Source organism: Aethalodelphis obliquidens, unplaced genomic scaffold (assembly GCF_003676395.1).
Source record: "Aethalodelphis obliquidens isolate GAN/ISIS:26980383/991018 unplaced genomic scaffold, ASM367639v1 scaffold20, whole genome shotgun sequence".
NCBI classification, from domain to species: Eukaryota; Metazoa; Chordata; class Mammalia; order Artiodactyla; family Delphinidae; genus Aethalodelphis; species Aethalodelphis obliquidens.
The window spans coordinates 7,071,961-7,085,360 of NW_020837964.1; the positions used below are offsets into that span (position 1 = coordinate 7,071,961).

Genomic DNA, 13,400 nt, shown 5'->3' on the forward strand with positions numbered 1-13,400 from the left:
ACTTTCAGAAGTGACTACTCCAAAAATAAAGTCAATCTCTTCTTTTCCCATTCTTTTTTTTTTTTTTTTGCGGTTCACGGGCCTCTCACTGTTGTGGCCTCTCCCGTTGTGGGACACAGGCTCCGGACGTGCAGGCTCAGCGGCCATGGCTCACAGGCCCAGCCGCTCTGCGGCATGTGGGTTCTTCCCGGACTGGGGCACAAACCCGTGTCCCCTGCATCGGCAGACGGACTCTCAACCACTGCGCCACCAGGGAAGCCTTCTTTTCCCATTCTTAAAATTCTGGTACTACCACACTACACAGTACAGTAGTGAAAAATTAAGTGAACGTCAAAGATAATTTAAAAACTGTTAGCTTTATGTTTCTTTCCTTTACTGGCCACACAGGTGGAAAAAATAAGTTGAGTGATTTTGATCTCCACGTGCTCAGTCTCAGTTTTGACAGTGCTTGTGTGAGATCATTGAATATACACTCAAATGGCAGCCAGCACCCAAGAAAGACAATGGAGCCTGGGAAGGTGTAACACTCCGCAAACCATGAAATACAAACTCCTGCCCGTCTCCCCCCAGCACCCAGCTGTTGCTGATACCCAGTGTCTCCTGTGTATTTGTTGAAGGAATGATTAATCCTAATTAGTCAACACTAGTTATGTAAGGTCCCTTGACAGGGAACTCCGTCATGAATTAATACATGACACATTTCAACATTATGACAATGCTAATTCTTGAACTGTACTTTATTATTGGTGAGCACAATCCCACAAGCACATGGGTTAAGGTGGTGCTGACATTTCTAAAGAATGTACCAGCAGCGACAAGAGTGCACATTTTCATAGTCCCCTTTCCTATCAATAGGAAAACAGACAGTAAGGAAAGGGAACAGAGCACCTATTCTTCTCCTGTTCCATTGCAGGAGGTGAGAGAAATGAGAATTTTGCTCCCTCTCGGCCAGCAACAGGGATTCTCCCTTTTGGGCAAGGAACAAAGTTGGTAGCTCTGCTCATACAAGCAGCAGTGTTAAGAAGTCAGGCAGGAAAATAAACAAACCAACCAACCAACAACACCTGAAAGAAGTCTCTAATCTGCGAGGTAAGTCTGAACTTCCCATGCCAGCTTTAGCACAGGAGGAAAAGCTGGACGGAGGTGGGAAACTCTTCCCTTGACTAACCAAATGGAATATTCAAGAAGACCCTGGGTTCTGCTGGCCTCCAATTCTATCCCTGAAGCAGAAGTGGGCTCCAGCGAGGAAAGAATAGAAATCAGTGATCAATGACCTTTCTTTCTAAGGATTCCCATGGCTTTTCTCAATTCCACCTTTCTCACACTGCCGGCCACTCCCAGTGAATGTGCTCTAAGTGTCAGAAGAGACTCATCCCAACCTCGCACCCTAAATATGCAGTTTCCTCCAATTCAGGGACAGACCCATATAAACAATTTCAGTGACAAAAGTCTGAAAATATTTGGAACTCAACAGTACTAGACAATTTACAATTATTCAGAGGCATAGGCAACTGGTTAATGATGAATGCGAATATGACTATCAAACTACGTTTTACAATATTTCTACTCATCTTATCGTGTTAACATAAAAATCACAAGTGTCAAATGGTCTTTAAAAATGCTCCTAAAAAGATACCAAAATACTTAGTAGTTGAAAGAATCACAAAATACCTATGAACAAAGATGTACATTTAAGGTTCTGTATCCATTAGCACATTAACTCTAAACAGAAAAATGAAGGACACTGTATTGGTCTATATCCCATTATAACAGTCTGTTTTTAAAAACCAGTCTTCCCCCCTTCCACCTGATATGTGCTGCCTCCCAAAGCTTTACTGCCTGAAGGCTAACTGTTTTATCTAACAAAATACTTCACCAAGATCTCATTTTTCCCTAAGCATTCTATTTTTCTAAAACTCTCTGAAAAGAAGAAAAAAAATTATAATTTACTCCCACAGAGAAATGGAAGCAGCAAACACGAGACATTAGATCATTGTGTGGTGAAGATATTCTTTGGCAACACTTAGGAAAACGACTTCAGTCTCTGCTCTTCTGAGCATGGGGGTCAAGAACTCCACCTGAGTGACAGAGGACGTTTAGATGGACACACGACCTTTATCCTCCATAGAGCTACAGCTGCCATCTTTGATCTCCTTCCTTCTTTGGACTCATCGGGTCTTAGGAGGCAGAGGACCCATGGGAAGCACTCAAATTCAAGGCTGCAGCCCTAACCTGCCAACTGTCACACCCACACCCCCGCACCTCCACCCTTAACCTAGGATTCCAACTTTAAAATTATGCATTTATATTATAGCTCTAGTGCACAAAATGATAGATTTGTATCCTTCTGAAGGATGAATCCAAACAACTCCTTATTTGTCATAATTATGTTTTCTTTATGGATTATAGATTTTAAGCCTCACTTTGATATCATGAGACAGACCGACGAACAGTGTAAACAACGGATAAGGCGGTTTTGTAATCTGGATGCTCAGTCTCTATTACCCAAATCTAAATCCAAGGAACCAACCTTTCTATGTGGAAAAGCACTTTGCTTGACTCTCTAAATTATATAATGAAAATTACTTTAAGAACACTGAAGAGGACTTGCAGAGGAAAATACACACTGCAAGAAGAGGTAAAAGTCAGAGGGCACAGGTAAAAGGGGAGAACTTACCAGCTGGTGCTCAGTGGAGCTAGGATTTACTTCTATCACATTACTATCACTCAAAATGACAACCCTCAGGAAAGTTCTACAATAAATCTAAACATTCAACACTTCACTTTATGTTAGATTCACTAGTCTAACAAGAATTTTATTGATTTGTTTCATCGTTTGAAACCTTCCGAGAACCCGTCCAGAATTAGAGCATTCACTGCTACTAAGAGTGGCAACCGCAGCCTTGTACAAATAAACACATATATTTCACCTGAAATAAGTAATCTATGTTAAACTTAGAGCTCCAATTCACAAGCTCTTAGTTTCCTTAAGAAGCCCAGAGAAAATACTTCTTCGATCTTCTAAAAGACAACATACTTTAATATTGGTTTTGGAAAACTCACGTTAAGAAAAGGGTTTAATCAAATATGACTGCAAGTACTAAAGAGGAGGAGGGGGAGGGGGAAAGGGAAGGGAAGCAGGGGGAGGGGAGGGAAAGGGGGAAAGGGAAGGGGAGGAGGGGGGGGGGAGGGAAAGGGGGAAGGGGAAGGGGAGGGGGGGGGCAGGAAGAGGAGGAGAAGGATGGAGTCGATCATTTTGAACCATGGGACTGTAAGCCCTTCAGGACAGATTTCATCTTTTTAAGCAGTTGTAAGGGATGCCTTATAGTAGGTGGATAAAAACAAACAAGCCTAGATCCATCAAAAGATATTCAGGCCCAATGTATTTCCCATCACCATCAGAGGACAGCAAGCGGTAGGTACAGCTGATTTGATTTAAAGACTGCTCAGGATTCAGCAACAGTCTCAGAACCGGGAGCTTCTAGCTGAACCCTTGAGAACTAAGAAACTTAACAGGTTACAATCGCTATACAAAACCCTTATGACAATCATTCATGAGCTGCTACATACACAGGTGACTATGAACTCAGAGCACAAGTGAAAGAAAAGGGACTTGGGGGCTGACAGCTTGCTCTGCACATAGCAGACAACACTAGTGGACTTTACTGCTCATAAAATACAGGGCAGATTTCAAGTACCTAAAGAAAGGATGATAACAATTTCTGCATCACCATGAAACTTGGACTCCTACAGAGATCACAACCATCTCCTTAAGAAGTTTCATCAGCATCATCTATGAGTCAAATTTTAGATTTAAATGGCAAAACAGGCTCATCAATAACTAGGCCTTGGAAAGCATCCAGATTAACAGCATAAAATAAATGCTTGTTACAAAACAACTCTACGGGGCTAGATTTATACAGCAGAATACCCAACCACGTCCTGTGTGACAGGGCAAAGGAAAGGCTTTAACATCAATGGGCAACAAAACTTTACATGATACAGTAAAGCCGTAAGAACAGAGACAGACCCCCTCCCCACAACACAGACACGCCAAGCGGACCGAAAACAGCACGGAGCCCAATCAACCTCACTTCACAGATGAGCAGACTAAGGCCCAGAAAAGTTGTCCAAGATGATCCAGGCTGGATTCTAGGCCCAATGCCTCCACTCCACCCCCACTAGACCAGCTTTCTCTCAAAAAACAAGGGCAAAAACTGCCATTCTTATTGTTGGCTAACTCATCAAAGGATCCCAAAATCCTGGGAATCTTTCTTTCCTTTACTATGCGGGACTGGAACCTGTACAGAGCCACTATAATGCCACTGCAGAATCACATGGCAATTCATTGCCAAATCCTTTCACATACATTACCCCCGAAGAACCACAGCTCACGAAAGAGAGGAGTCTGAACTCCACATCAGATCAAGGGAATTGTGCCAGAATGAGAAGAGCCTCAGACATGAAGCAAAGCAAACTTTGCAATATTCAAGAGAAAAGGAAATTTCCTATAAGCCTCAGGGAACCTTTCCCAGGAGGTCTCAGGGTTGCTGAGAAAGGAAAGGGTTGCTGTGGGTCGTTGTTACAAGCTATGAATTCAATGTCATCATTCTTAAAGGTCGTCAGCTACATTTAGATTTTGTTTTCCCAACAAACCAAAGGAAAAATGTCATTCAGGATCATGAGAAAATGCTGGGCAGAGGGCATGCTGGGAAAGTAGCTTCCCACTTACTGGGGTGAGTGATGAACTATGGAAGCTCCTGCCTGTCTTCCCTACAGCATTTGAATCTTAGGCTGCATGACACATACCCTACATAATCTTCTTTCAGGTTATCACTGGGGTTTTGTGGCCGAACTTGGGTTTTTTCTGGCTTTTTCCTTTTATACTGAAAGTGTTTCTAAGGCAGTACGATTGCTAAGATGACCCGGAGGAAAAACAAATGTTAAACCAAAGATAAAGCACAGGAAAAGAGTAAACCAGTAAGGCTAAAAGACTTCTATATTTAGTAGAAAGTATGCCAAATGAGTTGTTTTAATTCCTAGTGCAACAGTGTTGGATTGGTTCCCTTGGTTGATGATACAGAAGCAATATATAACATTGTTTCTAAACTGCACAACTTCAGACCCCTACGACAGTTACTAAAACCAGGCTAACTGAAGACATTAAACAAAACTCAGATTTTTATAAAACTTCAGAGACTACCAAACTTTTGAACTCCCAATCCCTATATTAATGATATCACAGACCTAAATGCTTCAGCTTCCCAAGGGAAAATGAGAAACATCAAGTTCTAGAACATACAGACTCATTTTGTTTCAACAGAATTCTTTAAGTTCCATTCAAACAAAACAAAGATGTTATAAAAGCCCAACATCATTGGTGTCAAAAATTAAAGTTTGTTTCTAAGCAGTAACACAAATTAGTCACATTACTTTGAAGTAGCCTTGAGATTGATAATTTTAAAAGAAACCCAAGAACAAATATACCACTTCAACAGTCAAATAAAGTTACAGCAATTAGTCACTGAAAAAACACATATTGACTAATTCATATTTATCTGTAAAATGTCAAAAATATCTGCCCTGCCTACTGTACAAGATGGTTGAAAATGAAAATCAAAGTGAGACAGCATGTGAAAGTACTTAATAAGCACGTAAATCATAACATATTGTGTAAACTCTACCGCTTACTGACTTGGAAAGAATAGTTACATGTGAGTAATGCTGTAGTTTGGTATGGTAAACGAGTAGGAGACTAGGTGTCATTAACCTGCAGTCTAATCCTAGTTCAACCATTAAGTGCTAATAACCTCACTGTAATACAGATCACTAATGCCCACCGAGCACCACTTCTTCATCTGGAAAGTAACAGAATTGGATTAGAGGGGTCTGAAGTCCCTTTTGGCTCTGCTACTACGATTAGTAATATTTCACATCTAAATTACTGCTAGCGGGACTTCCCTGGTGGTCCAGAGGTAAAGAATCCGCCTTACAATGCAGGGGACACGGGTTCGAGCCCTGGTCGGGGGAACTAAGATCCCACATGCCACAGGGCAACCAAGCCCGCGCGCCAGCCAAGCCCGCACGCCACAACTACTGAGCTCGCGCGTCTCAACTAGAGAGCCCACATGCCCTGGAGGCTGCACGCCACTAGGGAGAGAAAAACCCGCAGGCCACAACTAGAGAGAAGCCCGTGCACCGCAACGAAGAGCCCACACCGCAACGAAAGATCCCGCGTGCCGAAATGAAAGATCCCGTGTACCCCAACAAAGATCCCGCGTGCCGCAATTAAGACCCACGCAGCCAAGAATAAAATAAATAAATAAATAAATAAATACATCTTAAAAAAAAAACTAAAAATAGAGAAAAAAAATACTGCTGGTCTAAATAACATTTCACATTACTAAATATTCTCATACGTGCCACCACATCACAAGCGGATGCCCCACCTTTCCTAATTCAGCAGATATAGCAGTGATACCACTACCTTTGGAAACCTGTGTGCAGACCTGTGAGCGGCTCAAAGCACTATTACCTACTTCTTCACAGTGTGGGTCAAAGATTAAATGAGATGAAGACGCATTTTATTCCTCATTTATCAGACTAGTGAGCTGAAGCCAAGATGAAGTCATCTATGGACAACTCGTAGAAGAGTGAAAGCTGGGAGCAGAAAGCAGGTGCAGGGCTCTTCTCAATCAGGGACAACTGAGCATCTGAAATGGAAACGCACCAGGGCCGGTCCTCTCATGTCCAGTCTTCTGTGGCATAAAGGAAGGCAGTCCCTGCTTCAACCCATCTGCTAACCACTAGGCACTGGTCTTTCTGTGTGCCAGGGATACGGTAATGAACGAAAGGAAAGTCCCTGGCCTCTTGGAGCTTACACTGTGGGTGGGGAAGATCCACAGAGTAAATGAATAAAATATAGGGTATATTATAGTGGCAAGTGCTATGGAGAAAAATGAACCACGGAAAGGGAATAGAGAGCATGTATTTGGTGATTTGCAATTTTCTTTTAAGCCAGCTGGATGTCACTTACAAAACTACACTAATACATCTAAAGTAGTTTTCCTAACCATTTCCCCAAACAGGGAATACTTTGGATACAGGGAAGACGCTGGCTTGCTGATGCCAATTTTATATTGACTGCTCAAAGCTTTGAACTGCCAGCTATGAGATATCTGTCATGTTGGCAATCTAAATCCACACTAATGACAACTCACCCCAACCGCACCTTTAAATCCACAAAGAAAGAGTGCAAGTGGATTTAGGAGAGCCAGGAGGAGCCAGAAGTTACCAGAGCGCTTGAGCTGCTTCTGACTTAGCACAAATGTCTGCCAATGCAAAGGTTAAAATGCAGTTTGTGTGCCGAGTTCTGCTAGGACAATGCACTAAGAATGCAGCGCACATCATTTTGCCTTTTCTGACCTGTCAATTCTAGTGACATTCTCTACTATTAGTCTATATTTAACCAGCTTACTAGGCAGTTTCTCCAGCTTCTAGCATTTTTTTTTTTTTATTGAAAGAGTAACCCAGTTTGCAAGAAAGTTGCTGTAACATAACAGCCCTCTCAAGATGTGACACACTTGTATGAGCACTGTCCTATCAACCTTTAATTCACCTCGTTAGCTGAGCTGGCAAACCAGGTTAAGCTTTGTTTTAAATGCTTTCTGTAAGTCGCTAAAATCTCATGGTCCTCGGGCTGTAACAGCATCCTGAGAATTACAGTAAGTCTTTTAAAATGTGCTACAGCTTACTTTAACGTCTATAACGCGCTACCCTTCTCTTTAAAAGGAGTTCCCACAAAGGGTGGAAAGTCACTTTTGCGAAGAACTTGGGGCTGGGGGGGAGGGGGTGTCGGATCGTCCATCCTAAGAAAAAGATCCGACAGGGTTTTCCCTCTGCCAACACCCGGAGAGGAGGTATTTGTTTGGCTTCTCCGCGGGAGGGACGCTCCCTGGCCGCTTTCGCGGCGCTGGGCCCGGCCCACTATGTGTCGATTTGGAGGCGAACGGCCGGCAAACTTCACCAGGGATCCGCGGGCTGGGCCGGGGCGAGGAGGCAGCTCTTCCCGGGCGCCGCCCAAGCCCTGCTCGCGGTCGCGGGGCCGGGTCCGGCCCAGGACGGCGTCTGGGGGCCTCCGGGGTTCTGAGGCCCCGGCCAGCGCCGGGCGGTGGGAACTCGCGGAGGGAGGGCGGGGGGACTGAGGTCCGGGGTCAACTCCAGGGGGAGTGGGGTCCTGTGGGGGGCACGGGCCCGGCCCGGCCGAAGCCATAGGAGCTGTCCTGCGGGGAGGCAACGAGTGGGGCCCGGCCGGGGTGTCTGCCGGGAGGGACACCGCGCTAAGCGGTGACCAGAGGGACCCCGGCAGCTGGGGGGTGGGGACCAGGGGCTCCGGGGACACGCCCGCCTCGCCCCGCCCCCGGGCTCCGGGCAGCGCGGCCCCGCCCGGCCCCCTCTTCACCTGATGTACGGGCTGGCAGCCGCCAGGATGTTCTTCTGTACCGGTATCTCCTCCCCGTCGAGGACCAGGTGCGCGTCGCAGAAGCGGGACTCCTCGCGGAAAGAGCTGAGCGCTCGCAGTAGGCGCGTGGCGTGCTGAGGGTCTGACACTGCGCTGCCCTCGGCCATCGCGGCGCCCGCTCCTCAGCCCGCCGGTCGGGCTCCGGACGCCGCCCAAACGGACCCCTCGAGCCGCCCGCGTCCAGCGCACGCCCCGTCTGCACAGCCCGCTCGCGCCCGTCTGCCCGGGCCGGCTCCCAGCGATGCGAGCAAAATCGGGAGCCTCCGGAACGCGCCTGCGCCGTGCGCCGCTCGAGAGTCCGGCGCCTTTAAGGAGCCGCGGTGTTGCGTCATTTCTGCGCGACGCCCCTGCGCCTTTGTGCCCTCCCTCTCCCCCGGCGTCGCCGGAGGCTGCCAATCCGAAGCCTCGTTCCTCCTACTGAGCTGCTGGTCGCCGAACGGTCGCTGCCGGGCGCGGTCCGCCGCTGAGAGCGATCGCTGCAGCGATGGAGGGGTATGCGGGCAGGCTGGCACTCGGTGGTTAAGCCTGTGGCCTCTGGCGCCGTGAGTCTGAATCCGAGTCTCGGCTCTTCCACTTACTAGCTGTGTTACCATGGGTAAGGTGCCCATCCTTAATTTGTCCGTCTGCAAAATGAAGATGATATCTTAGTGTTGTTGCGGATTCATGTGAGATAACGCATGTAAGCGAGGGCGCGGTAGTTGTAGCGTTCACTATTTACGAGAGAAAAGGCGCTTCCCAGGTAAGAGCACAGAGACCCGAGAAACCAGGCCCTGAAAAGAGCGTTTGGGTTGCCGGCCAGGGAGGAGATGGAGCAGAAGCAGGGCCTCCTTAGCAGTGATAAGGAAGTTGGTCTTGATCCCATAGGTGTTAGGAACCATGAGAGGGTTTTTAGCAGGTCGTTTCACGATCACTCAGCCACTGCGTGGAGAATTGGTGTGTGTGTGGGGGGGGGTTTGCCAAAGGCAGAAAAGTGCTTAAATATTGCCGTACTTGAGGGAAGAGAATGGTGGCCTGGATGGAAGGGTGATGATGGAGGTGGACAGTAGTGGATGGCTGTAAACGAATAGGCAGAATTAGAAGGGAGAGGGAGTCCAGGATAATGTTCTGGGTTGAGTAACTAATTGCATGATGTTGGTACATTTCAGAGAGAGAGAGAAACGCTGAAGGGGTGGAAGGTAGAGAGGCCAGATGTTCAGATGTGACCAGGCTCCCCACCCAGTGAAGATCAAGGTGATGACAGGAAGCAAATCTGGGGCAGCTTGGCCTGCAGAGCAAGCCCCATACTGTCTGAGGTTTCTGGGAAGGTTGCTAAGGGCACATGGGAATGTGGAATGTAGCTCCCGTTTTGTCCACACATTAGGGGCTCAACAAGCTTATAAGAAATTAGCAGTTTTACAAAGGCCAAGGACCAGAAGAATATGTTCAGTATTCCAGATAAGGCAGGATGGGGTTTTCACTGGATCAGCTCAGGCTTTTCCTTCTGTCAACTCAGAGGCTCCAATAAAGTCTTGGATCTTTACCCTGAACCAGTCAAGGATTTGGGGTTACTGGTGGGAATCAGGGTATATAACTCTGGTGGAGTAGTCACTGGCAAAAGAATAGATTGGGAGAAGGATGTTACTAGCGGAAAGTCCAGACATTTCCAGCTCAGTATTATGGATGAAATGATTAAAACGTCTAGGATTGGCTTCCAAACAAAACAAAGGGATGGAGTGAAGTGGGTGGAGGTATAAATGAATCAAAAGTGGCTATGACAAAGTGAGAGAGTGGCATGGACATATATACACTACCAAATGTAAAATGGATGGCTAGTGGGAAGCAGCTGCATAGCACAGGGAGATCAGCTCGGTGCTTTGTGACCACCTAGAGGGGTGGGATAGGGAGGGTGGGAGGGAGGGAGATACAAGAGGGAAGAGATATGGGAACATATGTATATGTATAACTGATTCACTTTGTTATAAAGCAGAAACTAACACACCATTGTAAAGCAATTATACTCCAATAAAGCTGTTAAAAAATAATAATAATAGAAAAAAAAGTGGCTATGAGTTACTACTTTTAAAGCCGGGTCATGGGTACATGGAGATTCGTTGTACTCGTCTCTATATTTTTGTGTATGTTGTAAAATGTCATGATACAAAGTCAATAAGATAAGCAGCTGGAGCTTATCTTCTCCGTGATACCTGCCCAGTATTCATGGGAGCAGTCAACACTTCTTTTTAAAGTTATTGCTGTACTTTGAACATTGCTCTGGCGGGAAAATTACTGTAAGGGGTTTATTTATCCATGTCTCCTGCTAGCTTGTATATTTCAGTGCATCTCCATTTCTAGGTGCCAAGCTCACTGCCTGGCCCTATTAGTGCTCAGTAAATGTTGGATGGATGGAGGTATTTTAAAAATTGTGAATATCAGGCATTTAATAAATGTTTTCTGAATTGCAGTCTGTTTTCAGTTTGTGTTTGTCTTCTTTCTCAACTGGGTCATTGTTGGAGCCAAAAATGATATATATGACAGAAAGAGTTCCAATCAAATACATAGGTGTTTGATAAACACTTACTGATCAATTACTTGGAATGCTGGTCTATTCTTCAAATGTCGGAGGTTCCAAAACAAAACAAAGAGCTCAAATAACAGAATCACCCTCAGGTAGCCAGTTTTTCCAGAATGGGAGTGTTGCCTTAGTTGAAGTAACTGGAGGTGAATGGGGATTAGTCAGGCAGGCTCTTCCTGGTAGAGGTAACCTTCTCTGGTGTTTTGACAGAAGGAAGGTATGGGAGGACCTGGGCAGAGGGTTGTAGACAGACCAGCATCAATCAGGGGAAAGGTAGTTGCTGGCTTGAGAGTTTCCCCTGTGCAACAGGCAGCAATTCGGCAGAAGATCTTATAAATGCTCTCCATTCCACCCCCACTGTTTGCAATATTCCCCACCAACCACCTGCCTGAATCATTCATATTCATCCTTCAAAATCCAGCTCAGTGACCTTCAGAGAACCTCCAACCAGTTTCTCAGGGCAGAGACCCCATGCTGTGCCACGGTCATGCCTTCTGTGCTGCATTTAGCTCACTGCACTGTAATTAACTGGTTTATACACGAGCTCCTCCAGGGTAGTAGCTGTGTTGCGTTTAAGTATTCCAAGAGACTTGCACAGTGCCTGGTGCTCAGTGGGTTATCCCTGAATGCGTCCCGTAATCTGTTAGAGGTGGCAAGTTGGGTGAATGAGCCCAGGAGGCAGGATATAGCACAGTAGGGGCAGGTGGGACCACAGGGAGCTGAAGAACACAGCCCCTGTGTCAGGTGGGAGGCTTGCCCTCACTTCCAGCTGATTGCTCCAGGTGATGAGGGCCCATGGGTGCCAAATCCAGCGATTTTTCAAGAGATCTGAAAACTCAGATCCACATGTCCAGTGTCCCAGTTTTTCAACATTAGCCACGAATTCCATCTGAGAAAAAAAGATACAGCATGTGTCTGCAGACAGGATCTGGCTTCCATTCATTTCCAGAGGCAATCAGAAGACCATCTTGGTTTACTGAGAAGGGAGTTAACAATCGAAAGAATGCTAGATTCTCAATAAAAATTGTTGAGTTGAACTCAAGTGCCCCAAAAAACCTCATCTTGGTTCTGTAGGGAAGGAAGAGGGCCCAAGTGTGGGAGGAAGGACTTGTGGGGCAGCTGCTACCAGAGCCCCTCCTGGTTAGACCATGGACTGTTTCGCAGCCTTTCTTGATATTGCTCAAACCGAGCCACCCTTGATATTGTTTACAGCCATCAGAGTGGTGTATTTAGTGTTATTGTTTCCCTACATTCCATAGATAACAGACATCAGCTGTTGTGAAATGTGTAATCTCAGAGATTCGATACAGTCCTAGCAAGTTTCAGTCTCTGGTGGCTATAACTATAGCCTCTTCAGAGGCTAAACAACCCCAGAGAAAGGATTCTTTTTTTCCTCTGAAGACTAAAAAGGATGTTTTCACAAGATACTAACAGTAGTCATTCATTCAATAAATATTTATTAAGCACCTGCTAATATGATACCTGTTGCAGAGGCACTGATGGTGAAAACAGACATAGTTACCTCCATGGTATCATTGTAGGGACTTTTTATTCTCTGTGCTTTTCTGAACATGTATCATTTTACAGTCAGGAAAAAAACACGTTTCATTTGCAAAAAGAAAATACTTTGCTTCAAAAAATGAACCCTCAAAAGAAAGAAGAATCACCTTGGAGTTTGGGGTTTTATTTTTAAATAAATGTTAGAAAGAGGAATAAGAGTCCAGGAGAAGATAATACAAAGAAAAAAATTAGTAGTTTGTAAGCGCTTTGGAAAATACTGCCTTCAGTGGATTCATTTTATTGAAGTGAAAACTGAAGCAAGATGATGAAGGACTCAGTCAAGGTCATACCTGTGATCTAGTTGGGCAGGACAGACAGGCCCAGAGCTTCTGCCTTCCAGCCCTGTAAGCTTTTCCATTACACCAAGTTGACTCTTCATAAACATTAATTTGGTTGAGGCAGTCTCTTCTGATTCATTTTAAGGCAGTCTTCAAATATTTTATTAGGTAAATCTGTCATTTGTCCAAAGCTATATATAGCTCCTTTCTTTCCGAGAATCTGAGCTCTTCCAAATTGCTGAGTCAGAGAACATCTCAGTATTTATAACTCTTGAGAGTTGATTCTATATATTTACACAATATTCAGAGAAGTGTCTCAGAAACCAGTGAACTAATTAAGCTGTAATGAAGATAGTTTATGTTTCTGGGCAAATCCATGCTGTATTCCCAGCACCTGGCACAGGGCCTGACACACAGTAGGTACTCAATAAATATTTGCTGAATGAATCAATGTTAATAAGTAGGGAGAACTGGGATTTTTCTATCCACA

The 13,400-nt window shown here is 45.3% G+C and overlaps 1 protein-coding gene and 1 long non-coding RNA gene across 8 annotated transcripts in view; one reads left to right on the forward strand and one right to left on the reverse strand.

The window, feature by feature from the left end:
- GAN (gigaxonin) overlaps positions 1 to 8,657 on the reverse strand; it is an 80,574-nt gene extending 71,917 nt beyond the window's left edge. For all 7 annotated transcript variants that reach the window (XR_003435402.1, XR_003435401.1, XR_003435400.1 and 4 more), the window contains exon 1: positions 8,462 to 8,657. Coding sequence is in view for 3 of the 7 variants with exons in the window: in XM_027119173.1 (XP_026974974.1) it covers positions 8,462 to 8,628 (167 nt within the window). In the remaining 4 variants the exon portion in view is untranslated. The remainder of the gene's footprint in view (positions 1 to 8,461) is intronic.
- Positions 8,658 to 8,982: 325 nt separating this feature from the next.
- Positions 8,983 to 10,151, forward strand: LOC113627029 (uncharacterized). The gene is made up of 2 exons (XR_003435403.1): positions 8,983 to 9,260; positions 9,667 to 10,151. It is a non-coding gene; the product is annotated as an uncharacterized LOC113627029 (long non-coding RNA).
- The last annotated feature ends 3,249 nt before the right edge of the window (positions 10,152 to 13,400 follow it).